Source organism: Ctenopharyngodon idella, chromosome 4, assembly GCF_019924925.1.
Source record: "Ctenopharyngodon idella isolate HZGC_01 chromosome 4, HZGC01, whole genome shotgun sequence".
NCBI lineage: Eukaryota > Metazoa > Chordata > Actinopteri > Cypriniformes > Xenocyprididae > Ctenopharyngodon > Ctenopharyngodon idella.
Genome location: NC_067223.1, coordinates 19395004 through 19415488, shown reverse-complemented (window position 1 = coordinate 19415488; position 20485 = coordinate 19395004). Strand labels below are relative to the sequence as shown.

General features: G+C 38.3%; 3 protein-coding genes across 6 annotated transcripts in view; 1 reads left to right on the top strand and 2 right to left on the bottom strand.

Moving 5' to 3' along the window:
• The window catches only part of LOC127510642 (gastrula zinc finger protein XlCGF26.1-like), a 172765-nt gene that overhangs the window by 75299 nt on the left and 76981 nt on the right, over window positions 1-20485 (top strand). The gene's annotated exons all lie outside the window — the stretch shown is intronic.
• The window catches only part of LOC127510633 (gastrula zinc finger protein XlCGF7.1-like), a 101774-nt gene that overhangs the window by 61219 nt on the left and 20070 nt on the right, over window positions 1-20485 (bottom strand). The gene's annotated exons all lie outside the window — the stretch shown is intronic.
• LOC127510671 (gastrula zinc finger protein XlCGF8.2DB-like) lies at window positions 10166-13880 on the bottom strand. Of its 3 annotated transcripts, none has more exons than XM_051890572.1 (3): window positions 13782-13880; window positions 13046-13202; window positions 10166-11655 (listed from the first exon to the last, which is right to left on the bottom strand). In XM_051890572.1, the coding sequence occupies exons 2-3, from the start codon at window positions 13128-13130 to the stop codon at window positions 10724-10726; spliced, it is 1017 nt and encodes a 338-aa protein (XP_051746532.1). In that variant the 5' UTR covers window positions 13131-13202; window positions 13782-13880; the 3' UTR covers window positions 10166-10723. The 3 variants fall into 3 exon arrangements, with proteins under 3 accessions (XP_051746532.1, XP_051746531.1, XP_051746533.1); XM_051890571.1 differs by having other exon boundaries at window positions 13610-13839; XM_051890573.1 differs by lacking the exon at window positions 13782-13880 and adding an exon at window positions 12256-12316 and having other exon boundaries at window positions 13046-13193.

Below are 20485 nucleotides of genomic sequence, written 5' to 3'. Positions count from 1 at the left end.
GATAGTGAATAATAATGTAGGCCTTGCGCTGTTGAGGCTCGTGCAGCTCATCTCGAGCAGAAATCGAAACAAATGAGAACAGCACACACAAAGAAACTAAGTTAACGTGGTAAAAATTCAAAGTGTGGAGTTTTTATATTTGTAACATATGATGCAGTTAAGCAACATCACACAACCAAGAGTGCTGTCCTCCCGATTACGCATCATGATTGAAAATGCGACGCTGATTTTACGACAGTTCAGTAATCAAGTAGGTAGTTAATATTAAGTAATTTACATAAGATGCAATATTGCCTGTTTTTGTTCTAAAGACGAATGAACCCTATGCGTGCTGCTGGGCTGTGGCGTGCCTGATGTAGATCAGAGCCCTCTCTGGACTTGACTCTGATTTGTTTCCTCTAATATATTACTAAACATTTCGGGTTAGCGGTTTGACTGGGGTTATGGAACATACATTTGGGCCAGAGGTGCTTTGCCAACTCTAGTGCGTTCTGTTGCAGCTGACTTCCTACAGACACGGAATGAGCGGGGGGAGTTTCATTCCTTAATTCAGGAGCTTCAGCTGGATGAGGATCGCCATAAGGAGTATTTCTAACTCAGTCCTACTGATTTTGATCGGTTGCTGACTATAGTCGCTCCATTGATTGAGAGGCAGGACACCACACTGCATCATGCAGTAGTCCCGCAGAACGTCTAGCAATCTGTTTACTCCATAACTACACATTATGTAGTGTGGATCCACATCTGAGACACAGGTCCAGGATGGGAACCTGGGCCCGAGTTGTCCTGAACACTTACACCTGGAAAATTACAGCCGAGTATCACAGATGAGCCATGACCTAAATATGATTTTCTTTTACAATAATAAATCCTAAAATTCGTCATTATCAACTTACATTTCGCACCATCATTTGTCCACACTCAAGCTCAGAGAATCTCCCATACTTGGCTCATTTTAAGTCAGACTTCAGTGAATTGTTAACTGGAGAATCGCTTTGACTGGATCATTTGTATGGTGGCCGAGAGAGCTCAATGCACTGCAACTGGAGAAAACACATGCAAATAGAAAAAACACCAGCAAATAAAGAAAACATCTTTATTCATTATTTTGACAGCATGTGATGCAAATGTTCACAACACAACTGCAAATAGCACAGACTAAAATGACAACATTTATGCGTATTCTTTTCATAAAAATCGAAATGTGTAGAAATATCTGCTCTCAAGAAATTAGGTACATTTTGAAGCACTGGCTGCTGTGATAGTGATAAGGATTATAACTGTACTATAAAATCTTTCAATGTTTCATCAATGAAAAAAAAACAACAACAAAGAAACATTAAAATATATGTAGTTCATATATCATGTATGTTCACTTAAATTAATTGACAATTAAAAATAAATAAATTCATGAATCTATAGGGGTATTCGTCCCCACTCAACGATTTTGATGGAGGCAGAAGGGCCTCCTCAGCCAATTTCTTAATCTCTCTTGTAATTCTCAGGGAAGTGGTCTTAAAAATGTTGCCCGATTTGCGTTCAACTTCACAAAATCGGGTGTGCACATTTGTCATGTGATTCTAAAGGAGCATGGAAACTTTTATGGACATCGGGCCATTGTTGGTGCTTCAACTGTTATAAAGGTGAAAAAAGGCTATATTATCCAATGCGAAATTACATTTAAATGACCGAAAAATGGTCTGCTCTTTTTAGAACTTCACGAAATGAGGGGAGCATGTGCGCCATATGATTCTAAAGAAGCATGCAAAGTTTTACAGAGATCGGGCCAGAAGTAGAGCTGTTACACTTTAAAAGGTTAAAAAAAACACACCCAAAAACCACCACATTTCCATGATAAATGACCCGAAAATGCAAAAAGCGTTCTTTTTCCTGTCTGATGTACATGTTTGCAGGGTTGATAAAGATTTTGCAAGCAGTAGCTCAAGCATCAAGTGCTGAGACCCCGTAGTTTTTTATCTATAGGCCTTTTTTAAGCCTTTTTTTATTAGGTTTTCAAGCGCGTAGCGCTGAAACCCTTTTGTAATTGTTAAATTTTCCAAGGATCAGCATTTTCCCCTTAAAGTGATCCTGCAGACCAAACCGTAAGTCAAGTCAAGTCAAGTCAAGTCACCTTTATTTATATAGCGCTTTTTACAATGCAGATTGTGTCAAAGCAGCTTTACAATGATAACTGGTATATAATTTGGGCTGCACAGCAGCTCTTAAAGAAAATGGTATCAATGCAGGCAGATCAAAGCACTGTTGAATATCAAATATCAAGTCAAATGTCAAGTGTCCCCAACTAAGCAAGCCAAAGGCGATAGCGGCAAGGAACCCAAACTCCAACAGGTGACATCAGGTGGCAAATAGGTGTTAAAATGGAGAAAAAAACCTTGGGAGAAACCAGGCTTAGTCGGGGGGCCAGTTCTCCTCTGGCAAACAGTGCTTTGTTATGATTCAGGTAGCTATCATAAGCCCGATAGGATCGCAACATTCAAAGTATTTATTCCAGTTCAATCCAGTTGAGGATTGTATTCATCACGCCAGTATGGACGGTTTGTTGAGGAACTGCGCCACTGGTTGTCGTGTATCGATGAGGACCTCACAATGGATGATCTAGTTGACTCAATCTCTGCTGCGTTGTGGTCGTGTCAAGGCGTAGGTCCTCAATCTCACCTGGATACGGCCTGGATCCGGTTGACTACGGTAAACCTCGGGATAAACAGAGAGACTAATATTAGCGTAGATGCCATTCTTCTTCTGATGTAACGAGTACATCTGGTGTTATAGGAAGTGTTCCCGGTTCCGGCTGACCTAATTTATGCAGCCTAATAATCCTTTAACGGATTTGAAAATATAAATTGATAATGTGTTATGTGTATGCCAGGTTAAAGAGATGCGTTTTTAGTCTAGATTTAAACTGACAGAGAGTGTCTGCTTCCTGTTGACAAAACTGGGCTAATATGGTCATACTTCCTAGTTCTAGTAAGAACTCTAGCTGCTGCATTTTGTACGAGCTGTAGTTTGTTTAACAGGCGAGCAGAACAACCACCCAGTAGAGCGTTACAGTAATCTAGCCTTGAGGTCATGAACGCATGAACTAACTGTTCTGCATTTTTCAGGACATGACTTTTCTGGAAAGCCAATGCCATAGAGTCTGGACCCATTCCAATAGTCAGCCACTGCTGGTAATTTTACCGTACACATATTGATTGATAGGAAGGAGAAAAAGACCTTCTTGTGGTCCATAGGTGCTCAGCATTCATATTCTGGAAGATGGTCTGACAAACTGACTGTGACAAGAACAGTTGGAACAACTCCAGAGGACTATAGGACCGAGTTAAAATAATCTGAGGTCCAGGTGTTCACGCTGGTCTGAATGTTGACTCAGGTGGTGAAATATCAGGCTCATCTAAGGTGTGCCATCTAACTTCAGTGCCAGTGGAAACCTTAAGTGAAGATCCTCCTTTCTGTCTCCCACTGCTTCTCCCTCTTTCTCTTACTCTCCCTCGGTCTCTGCTTCTCCCTCTGGCTCTATCTATTACCCCTTTCCAGTGACACAGTTCCAGTACGGGGACTTGGCCTTTGTCCGTTCTCGAACAGGTCCGCACTTTTCCTCAGCAGAACAAGGGCTTCCGGGCTGAAAAGATTGGTTCAACTCTGGTCCTAGAAACTTGCTGGTCTCAAACGGAGCCGGGGAGTGGAAAAATACTGGCACTTTTTCATTGAGCATACTTGGTGTGTCTTTTTATCTTACACCTTTAACTCTATGATTATTCAGGTAGGGTAAGGATAGTCAAATCTAGCCTAAACCATAAAGTACTCACCCGCCCGCAGGTTGAAGTCCTTCAGGAATGACGTAGAAAACTCCTTTGTGGTTGTTCTTTTTTGAGGCTCAGTTTGTAGTTATAAGTAGTCTCACGGAAGGCAATTGTAACAATAAAACACTTATTTTATTGGTTATTTTTATGCACTGTTCTTGTTCAAAATACATTAACATAAAAAATATGTTAACATGAAATATAACGAAGCGAAGACTTTTTGCACAAACTTCAAAGGCCTGTTTAATAGCATATGCATATGTGTCATGTTATAGTGTATGCATATGTGTGTGGGACAGTAGGAGGAGAACACGGTCGCATCGCAGCAGAGTCTGCTGCCCATCATAAATCAAAGTACGTGACAGACAGTGGTCGAAAGAGAACACTGGAAGATACTTGTCTTTATTTGCAGTACCACATTGTGGTTAAGGTTAGTTCTCTAGCAGACATCTGCTCAGGGGTTCAGTGGAAGAGCCTCTTTTCCTGATAAAGAGAACAAGGAAAAGGCCCTCAACAATCTCCTGGAACAATCGGAAGCTTCCATAGAGCCCTTTACATTTCATTTTATGTTCAGGGATGACACCGAGTTATTTTTTGCAGGAATGCCATGACAAAATGGGCCTAAGAGTGAATTGTTCATATGATTAATTTTAATTTAATTATTTGTTGTATAAAATTTGAGCGTTTCTTTTAAAATTATACTGCTATTTGCATATTTTTTTTATTATTATAATATCTAGTATTGTAGTTTTGTTTTTATTGAAATGTCTTAGTTTTCATATATATGAGAAACATGCATATGTGAGCCTCATCTTAATCTACTGGGAATGCAAGATAAACCAGGTCTAAGCACTGAAATGTTTCCATGTTTACATAAAATAAGTTGTCCGAGTTGTAATATGTGCCTTGAGTTTTTAGAAGTTGATTTACAGAAAAGTTTACAGTTTATAGAAAACTCTTGTTTGAAAGCACTGCATTTTGTACATGTTTACAGAATACAAGTTAATTGTACCCCTTGGTACTAAAATATGACCATATTTTGTTATACAAGGTTTTATAGTGTTTTTCCTTTACCATTACTTTGTAGTAATGTTTGCATTTCACAATTTTTTCAGCAATAATTGCTAGTTTGAGGAGTTTTTGTTACTTTATTTTACAGTACATGTACTTACAGTGTACTTACCTAAGAAAATACTGGTCATATAAGGCAACTACAGTGGTTAAGGTTAGGTTTAGGGTTAGTTTCAGGGTTAGTACCTAGTTATTACCCAGTTATTACAATTACTGTAATAAGTACATGGGGGACAGGACTGTAAAATAAAGTGCTACCAACATAACATATTATTTACAGTTAAGAAAGCTTTTTAAAGCTAAGCTTTTCTTATAATTACGTTTTTGGCTTTCGTTTTGGCAGTGTGCACTTGAAGGACATACCACAATACAGGACACAAGACATCAACAATATGTCTATTAATACAATATTTTCATGATGCAGAAACATGTCTGAGCAACATTTGTAGACGGCCTTGCAAGTTAAGAAATGTCCAGGGCTGGATTTCCCAACAACTTCTTAACTCTACGTCATTCTTAAATTATACCTTAAGCTGTACCTTAACGTTAATATGTGTTTCCCGAAACACTCTTAGTTAAGTAGAGTTACCTTCTGTAATTTAGTCGTTTGTAAAGTTGGTCTGGACCACTCTTAGCTATACCTTAACACTGCTGACAGTCTATACGAATGTAACAAGTTTGTGAATATTTTGAATAAAAAAGGAAAAACAGTATACATGCGAAACCTACATATCTGTCCGCTTCATGACGCATCTACAAGGAATGAATATATTCTAAAATGACGGTCGATGACGGTCAAATGACGGTTTACACTGCAAACTTCACTGCAACGAACCACGTTGTGTGTTCAAGTGCGTCGCTACGGATTGCCACAAAACTTTCCATACATATGGAGCATTCAAGCTCATTTTTAACATAGACATAAAGAGACAACTCCACATGTTGCTAGCACAAATGTCCTCTCAATGTTTACATGTAATATATCTATGTGCCAACGCCAGTGTCTTGATGTCAAAGCATTAACCACTCACTTAAAGGAACATATTCCGGAAGGACGTGTTGGACAGGATGCAACAATACTTTCACTGTAAAATCATCATTTACTTCCCATATGTCCAGAAAACACAGACAGTGTTCTGTGGGTAGTATAAGTGAACTTTATAAGCAGACAGTTTCTCAGTCCTCTGTAACTGAACATGAAGTTTCAACCCAAATTGAGACATGTAGTGACACTTATGAAGGTGAACTTCACCTTTCTGAATCCATGATCTGTTTCTCAGAAATATTTTTCTGCTTGAAATTACATGGCCAGTTTCTTACAAAATATTATAGAAGAGATGCAGAGAATACATGAACTGGGACAGACATACACTTTGAATAAATTGAATGCACATCTGAAACATGACTTATTAACAGATGAGGACATTAGTAGAATATGTGATGCTGTGAAAGAATCGGACCTATTCAGCATTTGTCATGAAGGACCAATGAGAACAGTTTATTCAAGAACTCAGGCTTTTAAAAAGATGTTCAAATACGCAGAACCTGTAAAGGTTTACTTGGGAAGAGATGAAACAAGGTCACTTTGAAATGTTTGTTGGTGTCTGACCTATGGCAGAATTGTGTCGCACAGCATACACATTCGTCAAAACCCAACATGTCTCAAACTAATTCTTTATCAAGATGCATTTGAGGTGGTAAACCCATTAGGCTCAGCAAAAAACCAGCACAAAGTACTAGCTATGTATTTTTCTCTGGCCAATTTAAGATCAAATACAGATCACGTCACGTAATTTTGTGTCGAGAAAAATATCTCAAACACTTTGACCATGACAAAGTTTTCTCAGAAATAATTGAAGACTTGGAGGGCTTGGAAGAAAATGGAATAACTGGTAGAAGAAACAGTTAAAGGAACTGTTTTTTGTATTGCAGGAGACAATTTGGGGTCTCAAAATATTGGTGCATTCACTGAGTTTTTCTGAACATTTCTGCAGGTATTGCCGAATAACACGAAGAGATTTTCAAGTGGATCCAAATGCATGTGGGCCTGAACACACTGCTGAAAGCTACAATTCTGCAGTAAGAACTTTAGAGTCTGAGGGACGACAAAATGTTGACGGTGTAAAATTCAAGTCAATTTTTAATTCCTTGAAAAGTTTGCATGCCTGGTCTACCACATTGTTTAGGCCATGACATTTTTGAGGATATCCTTTCCTATGATATAGCCTATTACCTGAAATACTTCATTAAGCAGGTTCACCTATTCAATTCTGGATAGATGCATTAACCAATTCAAATACAGTGCATCTGATGCCATGAGTAAGCCATGTGAGGTCAGCTCCAGTGGGGTTAAGCTTTCTGGTTATGCTATTCAGAACTGGAATTTTTTAAGACTTCTCCCTGTGATTATGTGGGACAAGGTAAAAAATCCACTGGATGATGTTTGGCAGTTGACCCTTCAGCTGAAAGAAATTATTGAGATGGTTTGTGCACAGAAAATTTCATTGCCGGAAGTTGCTTACATTGACATGCTCATCCAGGAATAGCTTGATTGTAGATTATTTTTCCTGGACATGAGCTAAAACCCAAGCATCATTACTTGCGACACTACCCTGCACTGATTTTAAAGTTTGGGCCGTTGATCATATTGTGGACAATGCGCTTTGAAAGCATGCACAGTTATTTTAAAAGATGTACTAGAAACTTAAAGAATTTCAAAAACCTCTGTCTCACTCTCTCTGAAAGACATCAGATGTTCCAAGCTTATCTACAACTCGAATTCCGGAAATGTTGGGACGTTTTGAATAAAATGAAAACTAAAAGAATTCCAAAATCACATGAGCCAATATTTTATTCACAATAGAACATAGATAACATTACAAAATGAGCTAATTTCAAATTTGATGCCTGCTACAGGTCTCAAAATAGTTGGGACGGGGGCATGTTTACCATGGTGTAGCATCTCCTCTTCTTTTCAAAACAGTTTGAAGACGTCTGGGCATCGAGGTTATGAGTTTCTAGAGTTTTGGTGTTGGAATTTGGTCCCATTCTTCCTGATATAGGCTTCCAGCTGCTGAAGAGTTTGTGGTCGTACGTATTTTTCATTTAATGATGCAGCAAATGTTCTCTATAGCTGAAAGATCTGGACTGCAGGCAGGCCAGACTCTTCTACAATGAAGCCATGCTGTTGTAATAGCTGCAGTATGTGGTTTTGCATTGTCCTGCTGAAATACACAAGGCCTTCCCTGAAATAGACGCCGTCTGGAGGGGAGCATATGTTGCTCTAAAACCTTTATATACCTTTCAGCATTCATAGTGCCTTCCAAAACATGCAAGCTGCCCATACCGTATGCACTTATGCACCCCCATACCATCAGAGATGCTGGCTTTTGAACTGAACACTGATAACACGCTGGAAGGTCTTGGATTGGAGTTTGGAATTGTTAATTGATTGTTTGTTGGACTGAGAGTGATTGCTTAAACCTGCAAATAATTATGTCTATTTATACTTCTCTCCATTATGTGAGAAATCACACCTTAACAAAGGCTTTTTGCCGAAACGGTGGGGAAAAAAAGTATTTGCAAGTAAGTGTGCAGTCATATCTCCTTTATGAGGGCCCAAGCCACTAAGGCGCAAGGGCCTATTGTTCTCCTCAGGATTATTATTATTTATTTATTTATTTTTCCAAACGCATGCTCTGGAATTTGATATACTCCTCCTAGGCGATTAATCTGATCACCACCAAATTCGGTCAGCATAAAGTCAAGACATTGATGATGAAAAATTGCCAGCAGATTTTTGATATCTCGAACGGTTTGGCTGTGGCGAGGCAACGAATTTATGGCGAGAAAAGGGAAACACGAAATGTGTTATAACGTCTGCATACATTGATTGATTTTTATGAAACTTCAGCTGTGTGTTCGTTATAGGAGGCCGATCACATGGATGTGACTATTGTGAGTCAAAGTTATAGCGCCACCAACTGGCAGCAGGAAGTGTGTCACTTTCAAAATGCTTTGAGATCACCCTCTTACTTTCACCCGATTTGCTTCAAACTTCATCAGAATAATGTCAAAACATGGCAGATGTAGACCTGTGATTGTATTTGTGATATCCTAAATATTGTTGCCATGGCAACATGTCAAACTTCAATAATATTCTTGAGTGTTTTTGAGGTGCTTAACATGCTTCAAATTGCATGAAACTCGACACACACGTCAATATTGTCGACCAGTAGACATGGGCAAAACTGTATAAATGGGCAGGGAGAAAGGCCTCTGTAGCGCTACCTTTTGACAAAAGTGGGGGGGTTAGTTTTCCCTACAGTCACCAAACTTGGTACACATATTGTACTCATCACGCCGGACAGTTTTATAATTTACATTCATTAGCTCCGACCAACAGGAAGTCAGCTATTTTGGTTTGAATGTGGATTTTTTGAAAAAAGAGGCCATGAATTTTATACTACTTCTCCTACAGGGTTTATACAATTTACACCAAACTTTTTTAATTTGGTGCTAAGACACTGAAGTTGTTTAATTGCAAACGGATGTTGGATATCTCAAATCTCAAATGAAACTTCGGCAGTGTGGTCATTGTACAAGGCTGATCACATGGATGTGGCTATTGTGAGTCAAAGTTATAGCGACACCAACTGGCGGTAGGAAGTGTGTCACTTTCAACAAACTTTGAGATCACCCTCTTATTTTTACCCGATTTGCTTCAAACTTCATCAGAATAATGTCAAAACATGGCAGATGTAGACCTTTGAAAAGAATCGTGATATCTCAAACACTGTTGCCTTGGCAACGCATCAAACTTTAATATTGGTTTTGGATGCTTTTGAGACTCTTAGCATGCTTCAAATTGCATGAAACTCGACACACGTCAGGATTGTTATCCAGTGGACATGGGCAAAACCTTAGAAACGCTGCTTGCAGCTATATTACAGTTTTGTTTTCTTTGACCTGCACCTCAGATGGTGTGCATTTCCTTAAGTGCTTTATTATTGTGTATTTACCATGGTAACTGTTGTTTCCGTAACCGCATTTTTTATTTTATGACTGTGGTGGCTTATACTGACAATTAAATAGCCTTACCTTATACTGTTTATTCATCATTGTTACAATTTATGTGTATCTTAGATAAAGTGGGATAGTATTTGTGTATGTGGCATTTTTGAGAAATAAATTTGCTTGGTTCAAATTCCTAAAAATGGGAAAATGTTGGTCACATGGCCAAACCAGTTAAGAACCACTGCAAGGAAAGGAAGGAAGATTAACTGCTTTGGATTGTTTATTGCACCAAATGAATTTAAAAAGAAACAAACTCTCAGTTACATTGTGACATTTCACAGCAAGACAGAAGTTTAAATATATTTTGATTCAGAAGCATCAATATATGGAATTGAGTGACGCTTCTACATAGTCAAAATTATAGGACGTCAATCGCAAATGCTCAATATTTGAAACTATAGCAAAGAAGATGGTCAGGTGGGGCCACAGGATTACATAGGCAGAAAATATAAAGCCTAAAGTCAGAGAGTATAAAGAGGTGAAGGATGGAAATAAAATAAGTGGTCATGAAGGTGAACAATTAGATGTGGCCCACATTCAGCTGCGGTTCATTTTACACAGATACGCATTTTCTGTTGCCATATTCTTTAACAAATAACACAAACAGCGTCTCACATTTGCAAGACTTTTCATATGTAGCTTTAACTGTGATGGGAACAAAAAAATGTTTTTATTACACTGATCACAGATGAATTGACTTCCTCCAGAATGAATGCACAGGTGATTTTTGAAATTGCTAGTTTTTCTAAACCTCGTCACACCAAGGAACACGGCATTTTCTTTCCGGAACGAGTTTGCAAATGACGTTTCAGGTCTGTGTGATATATGAAACTCTTCTTACACTGAAGACACTTGTAAGGCCTCTCTCCTGTGTGAACTCTTATGTGAATGTTAAGGTTTCCTTTAACTGTGAAACTCTTTCCGCACTGAGGGCAGGTGAAAGGCTTCTCTCCAGTGTGAATTCTCATGTGATCCTCACGGTTTGCTTTCTTTGTGAAACTCTTTCCACAGTGATGGCACATGAAAGGCTTCACTCCGGTGTGCGTTTTTACATGCCTCTTAAGGCGTTTCCTGTCTCTGAAACTCTTTCCACACAGATGACATAGAAAACAGTTCTCTCTTGAGTGAATGCTCATGTGATGATTAAGGTTTTCTTTATATCTGAACCTCTTTGCACACTGATCACATGTGAACGGCTTCTCTCCAGTGTGAATTGTCATGTGAGTCTTAAAAGTTTCTTTTCGTGAGAAGCTCTTGCCACAGAGTGTGCATATGTAAGGACTCACTCCAGTGTGATGTCTCATGTGGGTATTAAGGTTTTTTTTGTGCGTAAAACTCTTTCCACAATGAAGGCATTTGAATGGTTTCTCTCCATTATGAATTCTCATGTGAGTCTTAAGATTTCCTTTTAGTGAGAAGCTCTTCCCACACTGTTGGCAGGTGAAAGGCTTCTCTCCAGTGTGAACTCTTATGTGGGCACTAAGGTATTTGTTCTGTGTAAAACTCTTTGCACACTGAGGGCAATTGTAAGCCTTTTCTCTAGTGTGAATTCTCATGTGCCTGTTAAGGTTTGCTTTTTGAGTGAAACTTTTTTCACACTGTTGGCAGGTGAAAAGGCTCTCTCCAGGGTGATATTTTTCTTCCAAATCATTCAGTTCTTGACACTCCTCTTTCAGCGGCCTCAGGTCTAAGGCAGAAATAGACAAATACAAGTTAACCAGTTTAATTGGCACAAAGCAAGATACATAATGATATGCTAAATCCCATACCCACTAAGTTCTTTGCTTTCTTTAGGACCAAATACTTTCTAGCAGGCACTAATCAAACCATTCAACAAAAACCCGCATTGGGAGGATAGAGGATAGAGGACCGCATTGGGATCCTGCAATGACACGTAATTGTTTGCTTTATGTAATATAAGTGTATTTATTAGATAGTGTTGCATAATTAAGTGATAGAAATGAATGGTTTTCATTGCTTTAAATTCAGAAGTAGATATTAGATTCATTGTTACAAGTAATGGACTACTTGCACAACTACTTCCGCGTTCTACTTATTACGGCTCGAGCGTTTCTGGTCAGCGTTCAGCGCACTTATATACAGAGAGCTTCTCGTGAAAACGCAGATTATTACTACGTTTTAGGGCTGCTAAATGTTTTTTAAACAATTAATCATATTCTCTGCATTAACATTAATTATCTTCAACCTGCTGAAATGTTTATTAATATATTTCGCTTCCAAATGCACATTCTAAATGATAAATAAATATATTTCCCCACTAACCTACCGCCGTCAAGTGCTCGTCTTCTCATTAGCAGTGTTTTTCTCTTAGTCATCATATTTCATACCTGTTAAATTTACATTTAAATGATCAGAAGAGCATACAAGACAAACCAAGCTGATGATTAAAGAGCAGTATAACCTTTCATATAATAGTTATAATTAATCAAATACTTATGAAGGCGAAAAATGGTTTTACTATAGAAAGAGTGTAGTAACTAATACGAGCAGCATTGCTTGCGTTGGTGCTCTTTTATTCCAGTGTTTGAAATAGTTGAATGAATGTGAAAACTGCCTTAACGATGTTAAATATTTAATTAATCTTAAAGAATAATGCAATGACAGCGCAACTACTTTGAATATTAGGATTTTTGCATAAATGTGTGAATTACATACAAATGATTGTCAGTAAAAAAAAAAAAATGGCACAGAATAGTGATTAAAATATTATGTTCATTCTGATCTTCCGTTGAGTTTGGAAAGGTCTGTACACGGTAATTATCAGAATATCTCTTTTCCTGTCTCTGAATATGTCTGGAATTTAAAATCATCCCGAGGACTCTCATTTTAAGAGGCGTTTAATTAGCTATGTGATAACAGCGCATTAAAAATAGAGGAAACAACTGAGCCGTAATATATCAAACCGGATGTGCGTCACGAGGCTCAGTGCAAGTAGTCCATTGTTTAGTTTAGGGTATTTATATATTATTTTTACTTGAATGTGTGACATCATTCCTCTAAAGATGAATTTTAATAAGGATCAAATGACTGAGTTCAGCTTTGAGAATGAAACCAACCTATTTGTTCCTCAGTATCTTCTTGTTTCAGGCTGAATACTTCTTCAATCTTCATTTCTTCACTCTCCTCTTTAATAAACGCCATCTTTATAATAGTGTGTCACGTGGATCTCAGCTGCTTCACCAGGAGTTTTCCTGTGTGTTTGGACACTCTGTCCTGTTTAAGATGAGAACAGTTAACAGAAAGAAAAATAAATCACAACTAAATCTCTGGGTGTACCTCAATCAGATCCCTAGTTCAGTAGTCAGTGCACTGGTAAGGGAATCAGAGTGATAGGTAAAAAAAATAATGTTCTCAATCAAAACTAGCACTAAAAAATCAATAAGATTTGTACATCTCATTTCATAGATCATCATTGCCATTATTCACATTTTGTGTAGTGCTGGGTTGTATTTACACCAGTTTGACCTGCATGTGTTCGAGTGACTCGAATCACTGAATCATTTTGAAGCAATTGATTCAATTGATTTGGAATTTCAAAAGCTCCGTTTCTCTCATATATTTGCCAGTGACCAAGTATGTTTTTTACTTATTCACGATGTAGGGAGAGAAATGAAACCCACCTTTTCTGTTACTCATGTGTAGACGAGCTTTACTCACAAAAATAACGTTCACTGATGTTAGATAAAGCATTACAATGCTATTAATTAGTTCATTCACAGTGCTTGTAAAACTATAAAATTTCGTCAGCTGTTAACACTGATTTAAACACTTTAACTGTTTTAAAACACAAACCTCTCTTCAGCCGAATCACAACATATACATGATCGCGGCGCCGACTTACGACATCACATCTCCACACCAAAATAAAAGTCCCGTTCTCACGCTCCTGTCTAAAATCACAAAAGTGCATATAAATTTACAGTCCCCATGAAATCAAAATAAAAAAATTTTTGGCATTTGTTATGAATATGTTAACTTTAAATACAAATAACTAACAGGGATGTTAAATATATCATAAACAACTGTCAATATACTAACCAAGAGTGGAACTTTCTTTCCAGATTGACAACATTGTCCATTGAGAAGGTGACAGAGTCTGTAACGCTTAGTAATATTTTAACAAATGTAAAGGAGAACATCCGTAAAAGCCAAGAGAACTTACAAAAAAGACTGTAGTCAACTCTCACAACCTTTAAAATTGGGGACAAGGTGTGAAGAAATATAAGAACTGAGCAATGGAAAGGGGGAAGACTTGAAGCCCAATTACCTAGGGTTATTTATAATTACTTGTTTAGAAGGCAAGAGTGCTGATCTTCAGGATGTGAGGGGTGTGACTATGCCCAAAATTAATGTTGATTATTTGATGCACCAAGTGGAAGACGTTCCCTGAATTCCCCGCAAGTTAAAAAGATCCAGGCCATCTGCAGTTCCTGTCGCCAAAGCCTGCCCAATCAGCTCTACCCCGGAAAATCCATCTCCTGTTGCTGTAGCCTCCACACCAGCTCCAGCATCCTCAGACTCCAAAATTAAAATGTACGTATATAGTACAAGAGATCAACTTCATTTTTGTTGAAAGTACATACACATCTGCAGAAGTCGTTATATCACTGTTTCACCATAAGTGACAAACAAACTGATGTAACACCAATATTTTTGTTTTTACTTGCCTTCGTATATATATATAAAGGTACTTCAACGAATTTTCATATGCTTTTTTTCATATTCGTCATCCTAAAAATTTGTCATGCACAGAAACCTTCTGATGTGTATTAATCTGTTGAGAAAAAAAATCAGTCTTCAAGCAGTGAGGATGATTTTGTTGTTCTCTCTTTTCTTAAAAAGAGAATCCAATCCATCCAATCATGGGATCGCATATACAGGACAGTTCCACCTCCTTATCAAGAAGCTGCAGGATTATCCTGAGCGATTCAAAGTTTACTTAAGGATGTCAGTGGCTCAGTTTGATGCTTCGCTAGCGCACTTTGTTTGTCACACAGTGCTTTGTGCTGCACGATGAAGGCTGAATCCCAATGGCACACTTCATAGCACTTTCGGTCTTGTGGAATTACAATGGCTGCCGCGTGTCCGTTAAGTCCACAAGACCGTAGGGTGTCCCATTCATCATTTTAGAGGACTTTACCTGGCAGTTAAAGCAGCATTACGTCACGAAAGTGCGGACTCAGAGGAAGACCGTGAGGGTTTAGGGTGCCATTTGGGATCCAGCCGAAGTGGATGAACTTGTCAGACGCCATTCTGGATTTAGGTGTACGCTTGTACGGTGGCTCTGAATTGTCAAAACACCTTTCAAAATGCTATGGATGCGAAAAAAGCAAAATGACGCACGAAAGTTTCGAAGGCAGTGTGTAAACAGGATTGACTCAGCGTAAAATCGTATTTATTTTTTAATGTGTGAAAATTTCGGACGAGAATTTTGGACTCAGTGGGCAAAGACCTTTAATGTCAACTCAAACCACTTCAGGAGGTGGTCTCAGACACATTCTAGGTGAAACTAGACAAGTGTAAATGCATCTGGTTGTTGAAGTACGTCACTTGCACGTAAGCCGAGCCAAAAGCAAACAAACAAGGTCAACATTCAATCTGTTCAAGGACAAATAATCGCAAAATCCATACAAACAACTTTTTGTAAGCTTGTATGTGTTAAGTCAACAAAACTGTTTCAAACAGCAATCAACAGTAAAAATAGTCTTACAATGAACCGTTTGAACAATACTTTTACAGGATTGATGATTGTTGCCAATTTGACTTGCAAAGTATTCAGTAAAAGGACCTAAAAATGTTTATTAAAAAAATGTGGAAAAGTCCATTTTACCTATTTGAAAGTATTCACAAAGGAATGTAATTTGACAAGTGACAACCTCAGGCCAATCAGTGTATCCAACATCAGTGAAGTCAAAATGAACAAGGTAAGAAATAAAATCTGTATTAAAACATGTTGCATGCATCCTATTAAACAGCCATTTTGGTGGTGTTCAGAAAACCCAGGAAGGTCCCACATTCCAGCAAGTCTAGTGACTTCCTCTGTTTCCTCCTCTGAAAGGTTACGATCCTCTTCCAGCTGATATAAATCAAATACTGGAAACACAATTTCTACACAATAAGGGAATTGCAGGCACAAAATCACATTTTGAGTATTATTGTTAGGTTAGGTTAGATTACCTTTTCCTTGTTTGTAAAGTGCTGACTTTCCTAGTTGCGCACTAGCAATTATTCCTGCTGGTGTTTTTGATTCCAGACACAAAGGCGAAACCTGCCTCTGCAGAACTCAAACTCCTTCCCTTGAAGCTGTGGAAATGTACTTTGGAGAGTTTCTGCAAACTGACTCTCATTTTGCTCTCTCTGCACTACTAGCCTCTGACTGGCAATGGCATCTATTGGACAACAGTGCATTGCCACCAATTTAATATAACCAAACTCTGCTAATGTACTGTTTACAATCAACATGTCAATTTCATGAAAAACTTAACTTAATATAAGCAAAGTTTTTACCTCTCGAAGATGTTAAGTGTTCGACACCTGTCCTGAGAAGAGTATCTCTAAATGTGGATGTCATATTTCTCCTCCGTGTCCTCCTGGGATGAGCAGAAACATTTCAAAACTTTCAGAGAACATTTACACATTAGGCTACTATGAATTTAATATGAGTTTGCTATTAATTATTGCCCTGAGATATTTGCTGTGTGAGCTTCTCCTGTATTGTTTATGCCTCAGTGTATTGGAATTGTGAGCTTGGGGGTGGGGAGCACGAGCTCATTTACATTTAAAGGTACACACACCAAATCAGCACATTTTTTTCTCCCACCCTAAAATAGGCAGTTAAAACATGGTATAATAAAAAAAATCCATGGGGTATTTTGAGCTTCACAGACACTTTCTGGGAACAGCTGAGACTTATATCTAGTAAAAAGGGTCATAATAGGTCACCTTTAAAAAAATGAAAAGATATTTTTAATGTTAAATTAAACCCACCAGTAGGTGGCAGCAAAGTCACTGTTAATGAGTGAGTCATTTAGTTTCAACTGATTCATTCAAACAGCTGATTCATTCAGACAGACAGGGCTTAGCCTAAGCCAGGATTAGGCCTTATTTCAATTAGAATATTTAAGTATCTTTTATAAACGTACACTAGAAAAACAACAACAACCTGGTGTACATCTTGAGACAAAACAATGGCATATTTTAATATATGTCAGTATAAGTTGCTTTCAGTTAAAACAGCTCAAACATGCATTTTAGTCTAAGACTAGCTTAAGCCTTGTCTGTGAAACCAGGGGAAGGAGTCGTATCCTCTCTAAACGCTCTCGTGGTACTTTGATGTCATACACCGATCGGTCGGTGCAGCGCCGATGCATCTTGAACAAGCCTATTAACTTATCGCCCGACAGTGCTTATTTAATGCCTGGCACCCTTATGAAAATGGCGTTTTAATATTAATATGGCAGTTAAAAGCATGCAAACTCTGACCCATTTGGCTTTCGATAGTCCATACATGCACGCCATAGATCTACACAAACAAGGCAATCATGCATTATTGTCCTTATTGTCTTTGCTTACAATCCACAAGTATTTTTTACCTGTAATTTCATGCACAGCAAATCAGCAAAGTCTTTTGCATTGGTGTTCTGCCTTAAGAATGTCTGTGAATATGCGCTTTTGTATTTGTGGAATCCTTTGAGATGAGGTCGGCCTTGATTCACAAATGCGCACAAGCCTATCTGTCCCCTACATTACCTGCAAAGATGCGATATTGTGTTAACCTCCAGACGGCTACATTTATTTCTTATTTATTTTCTGACTTACTGAGACAACTGAACTCTAAACATTTAATATTTCACAAAATATCATATTCATAAATGTAAATATAGAGTAAAACCAAGCTTGTTTTTTTATTCTTGAACAAGAAATTAAAATATATCTTAAGAAAACCATTGATTAGATTATGAAAACAGCCACATTCATAAGGCACATCAAGCTGCTTCAGTGCAAAGGCAGACATGTTTAAATGCATGTAAGGTTCAGAAGTACCGATATTTAAAATAAAGATTAATATAACAAATGTTACCTGCAGGAAATAAGTTACCTAAACAGCAATAATTGAATCACTGAAATTAGTCAGCAGTGGAAAAATATACACGTCGGTTTGTTGATGGACATACACTTGTTAATGCTGATGGTCAGGAATTAGTTGCAACATCTCATGATGAACATCAAACTGAGAAGCGCATCACTGAGAAACGTCCTTGTGATGGAGGTTTGAGTTGCATAGCTACTTCTTCCAATATTTCATCATCGGACTCGCGCTCGGATTGATACGGTAAAAATCAATGCCATCGTTACTGTCTTTACAGCGTGTACAATCGCTGAGCTCTAGAAGCCTCCAGAGCTGTAAACGGTAGACCAGTCACAACAGACTAGGCCGTCTGGCCAATCAGAGCAGAGCCGATAAATTCAGTTCTTTCATTTGTTGGAAAACAGTAGTGTGTGAGACTCCCATTACCTTTGCTGTCTTTGGTACAGGAAATCCTAGCTTCCTAGAATCCAAGTAGAAGATAGATACAATCCTCAGAAAGCTGATTTTTTGGACGGCCTCCAGTTGAAGTTACTCAACATGACAAATTACTTTAATTGCAGTAATGCGAGATTTAGCAGGTCTGTGAGAGCATCAAAAATCTCTGGAAGAATCTGGAGACTGTTCGCAAAGGCGCTAATGATAACTACCTCTTGGGTACACACAAATATTAGGTAATCCAAATCTGCGGGTCCTCCAGGACAGGTTTGAAAACCCCTGGTCTAGACCAGTATTTCCCAACCCTGTTCCTGGAGGCACACCAAACAGTACACATTTTGGGTGTCTCCCTTACCTAGCTCATTCATTTAAGGTCTTAAACCAGGGGTGTCCAAACTCAGTCCTGGAGGGCCACTGTCCTGCAGAGTTTAGCTCCAACTTGCCTCAACACACCTGACTGGAATTTTCTAGCCTATAGTAAGACATTGATTATCAGTAAATTCATGAATGTTTCGCCAATCATTCTTACTTATTCGGGTCTTTATCGACCCGGATCTATATCTAACACAGAAGGATCGCTACCTGTCTCGATAATATAAATCTTCTCCGATATTAGACTAACAATTACAGAAGCATAAAATAAATCATATTTTGTTACCTTTTGGAGGTTGGAAGGGCTCAGTTTGAGCAGATGTTCTATGCCATCATCACTGTCCTCGTCAGAGCTCATTTCCCAGTAAATTCAGCAAAAATTAGGCTAGTTTTATGTTTGAGGTTGCGAATATGAGCCCATTCGCAACCTTAAACATATTCTCAAAACTATATAATTTTCAACATCTTCAAAATCAATATTTCGATGGCTAACAGCTTCACCAGATCCATCCAGTGACAGTCATATTAGATTGCATTCAGTACTTGCTCTGCAGTAAATCGCAGAGCCATTTCATGTTTTGCTTATTCTTTCATTTTCTGTCTGAATGAATCGTCACTTCATCATTGTGTATCAGACATTGCCAGCCTTGTGGAATAAAGGTGAACTGCACTTATTCCGTCATCAAACATTCAATTATTGTTGTGCAGAAAAAATATACGTACACTGATACACACCTCGGGCCGTTAGCGACCCTATACAATTTTTACATAAAATAAATACAAAAATAGGCATTCCTTTATAATTTTTTTTCTTGTTATATTCTTTATAATGAATTAATTGAGGAATACCAAGAAGGTTGATGTCTAACTTTAAGAATGAATGAGGAGGAGGGTAGTAAATGACGTCCTGCATCGCATTTAAGGGTTAGCTTGTTCAGGTGTCTTTAATTAGGGTTGCAGGTCAGTGGCCCTCCAGGAGCAGGATTGGACATCCGTCTTAAACTATAGTCTATTCCAATGAGCTAATGAGTTGAATTAGGTGTGTTTGATTAGGAAGAGTTCAAAAATGTGTAGTGTTGGTGTGCCTTCAAGAACAGGGTTGGAAAACGCTGGCCTAGACCAGTGGTTCTCAAACCTGTCCTGGGGACCACTAAACACTGCACATTTTGCATGTCCCCATTTAACACACCTGATTCAAGTTATCAGCTAATTAGTAGAGACTGCAAGAGTTAATTTGGGTGTCTTATGAGGGAGACATACAAAATGTGCAGTGTTGGGGGTTTGAGAACCACTGATCTAGACTATACTGTGAGCATAAATTCCTCTAATGAAATCCCCAATGCCTAAAGTATTTTGGCAGAACCAGTGTAAATTTGTTCTCTTGAAATGTCAACTGTGTGAGAGTCCATTATAAATTTTTTGCATTTTTGGAGTTTTGGTGTGATGACTGGAAATGGCATGAGTTGAGCAAGCCAGAGAATGCGGAGGTGTGGAACGATACATGCAACCCACGGAACGAGTACGAATCGACGGAATGATCAGGTGGGAAGGGAGATGCTCAAGTCACTCACAAATGGATTTGTATGCTCAGGACAGTTTT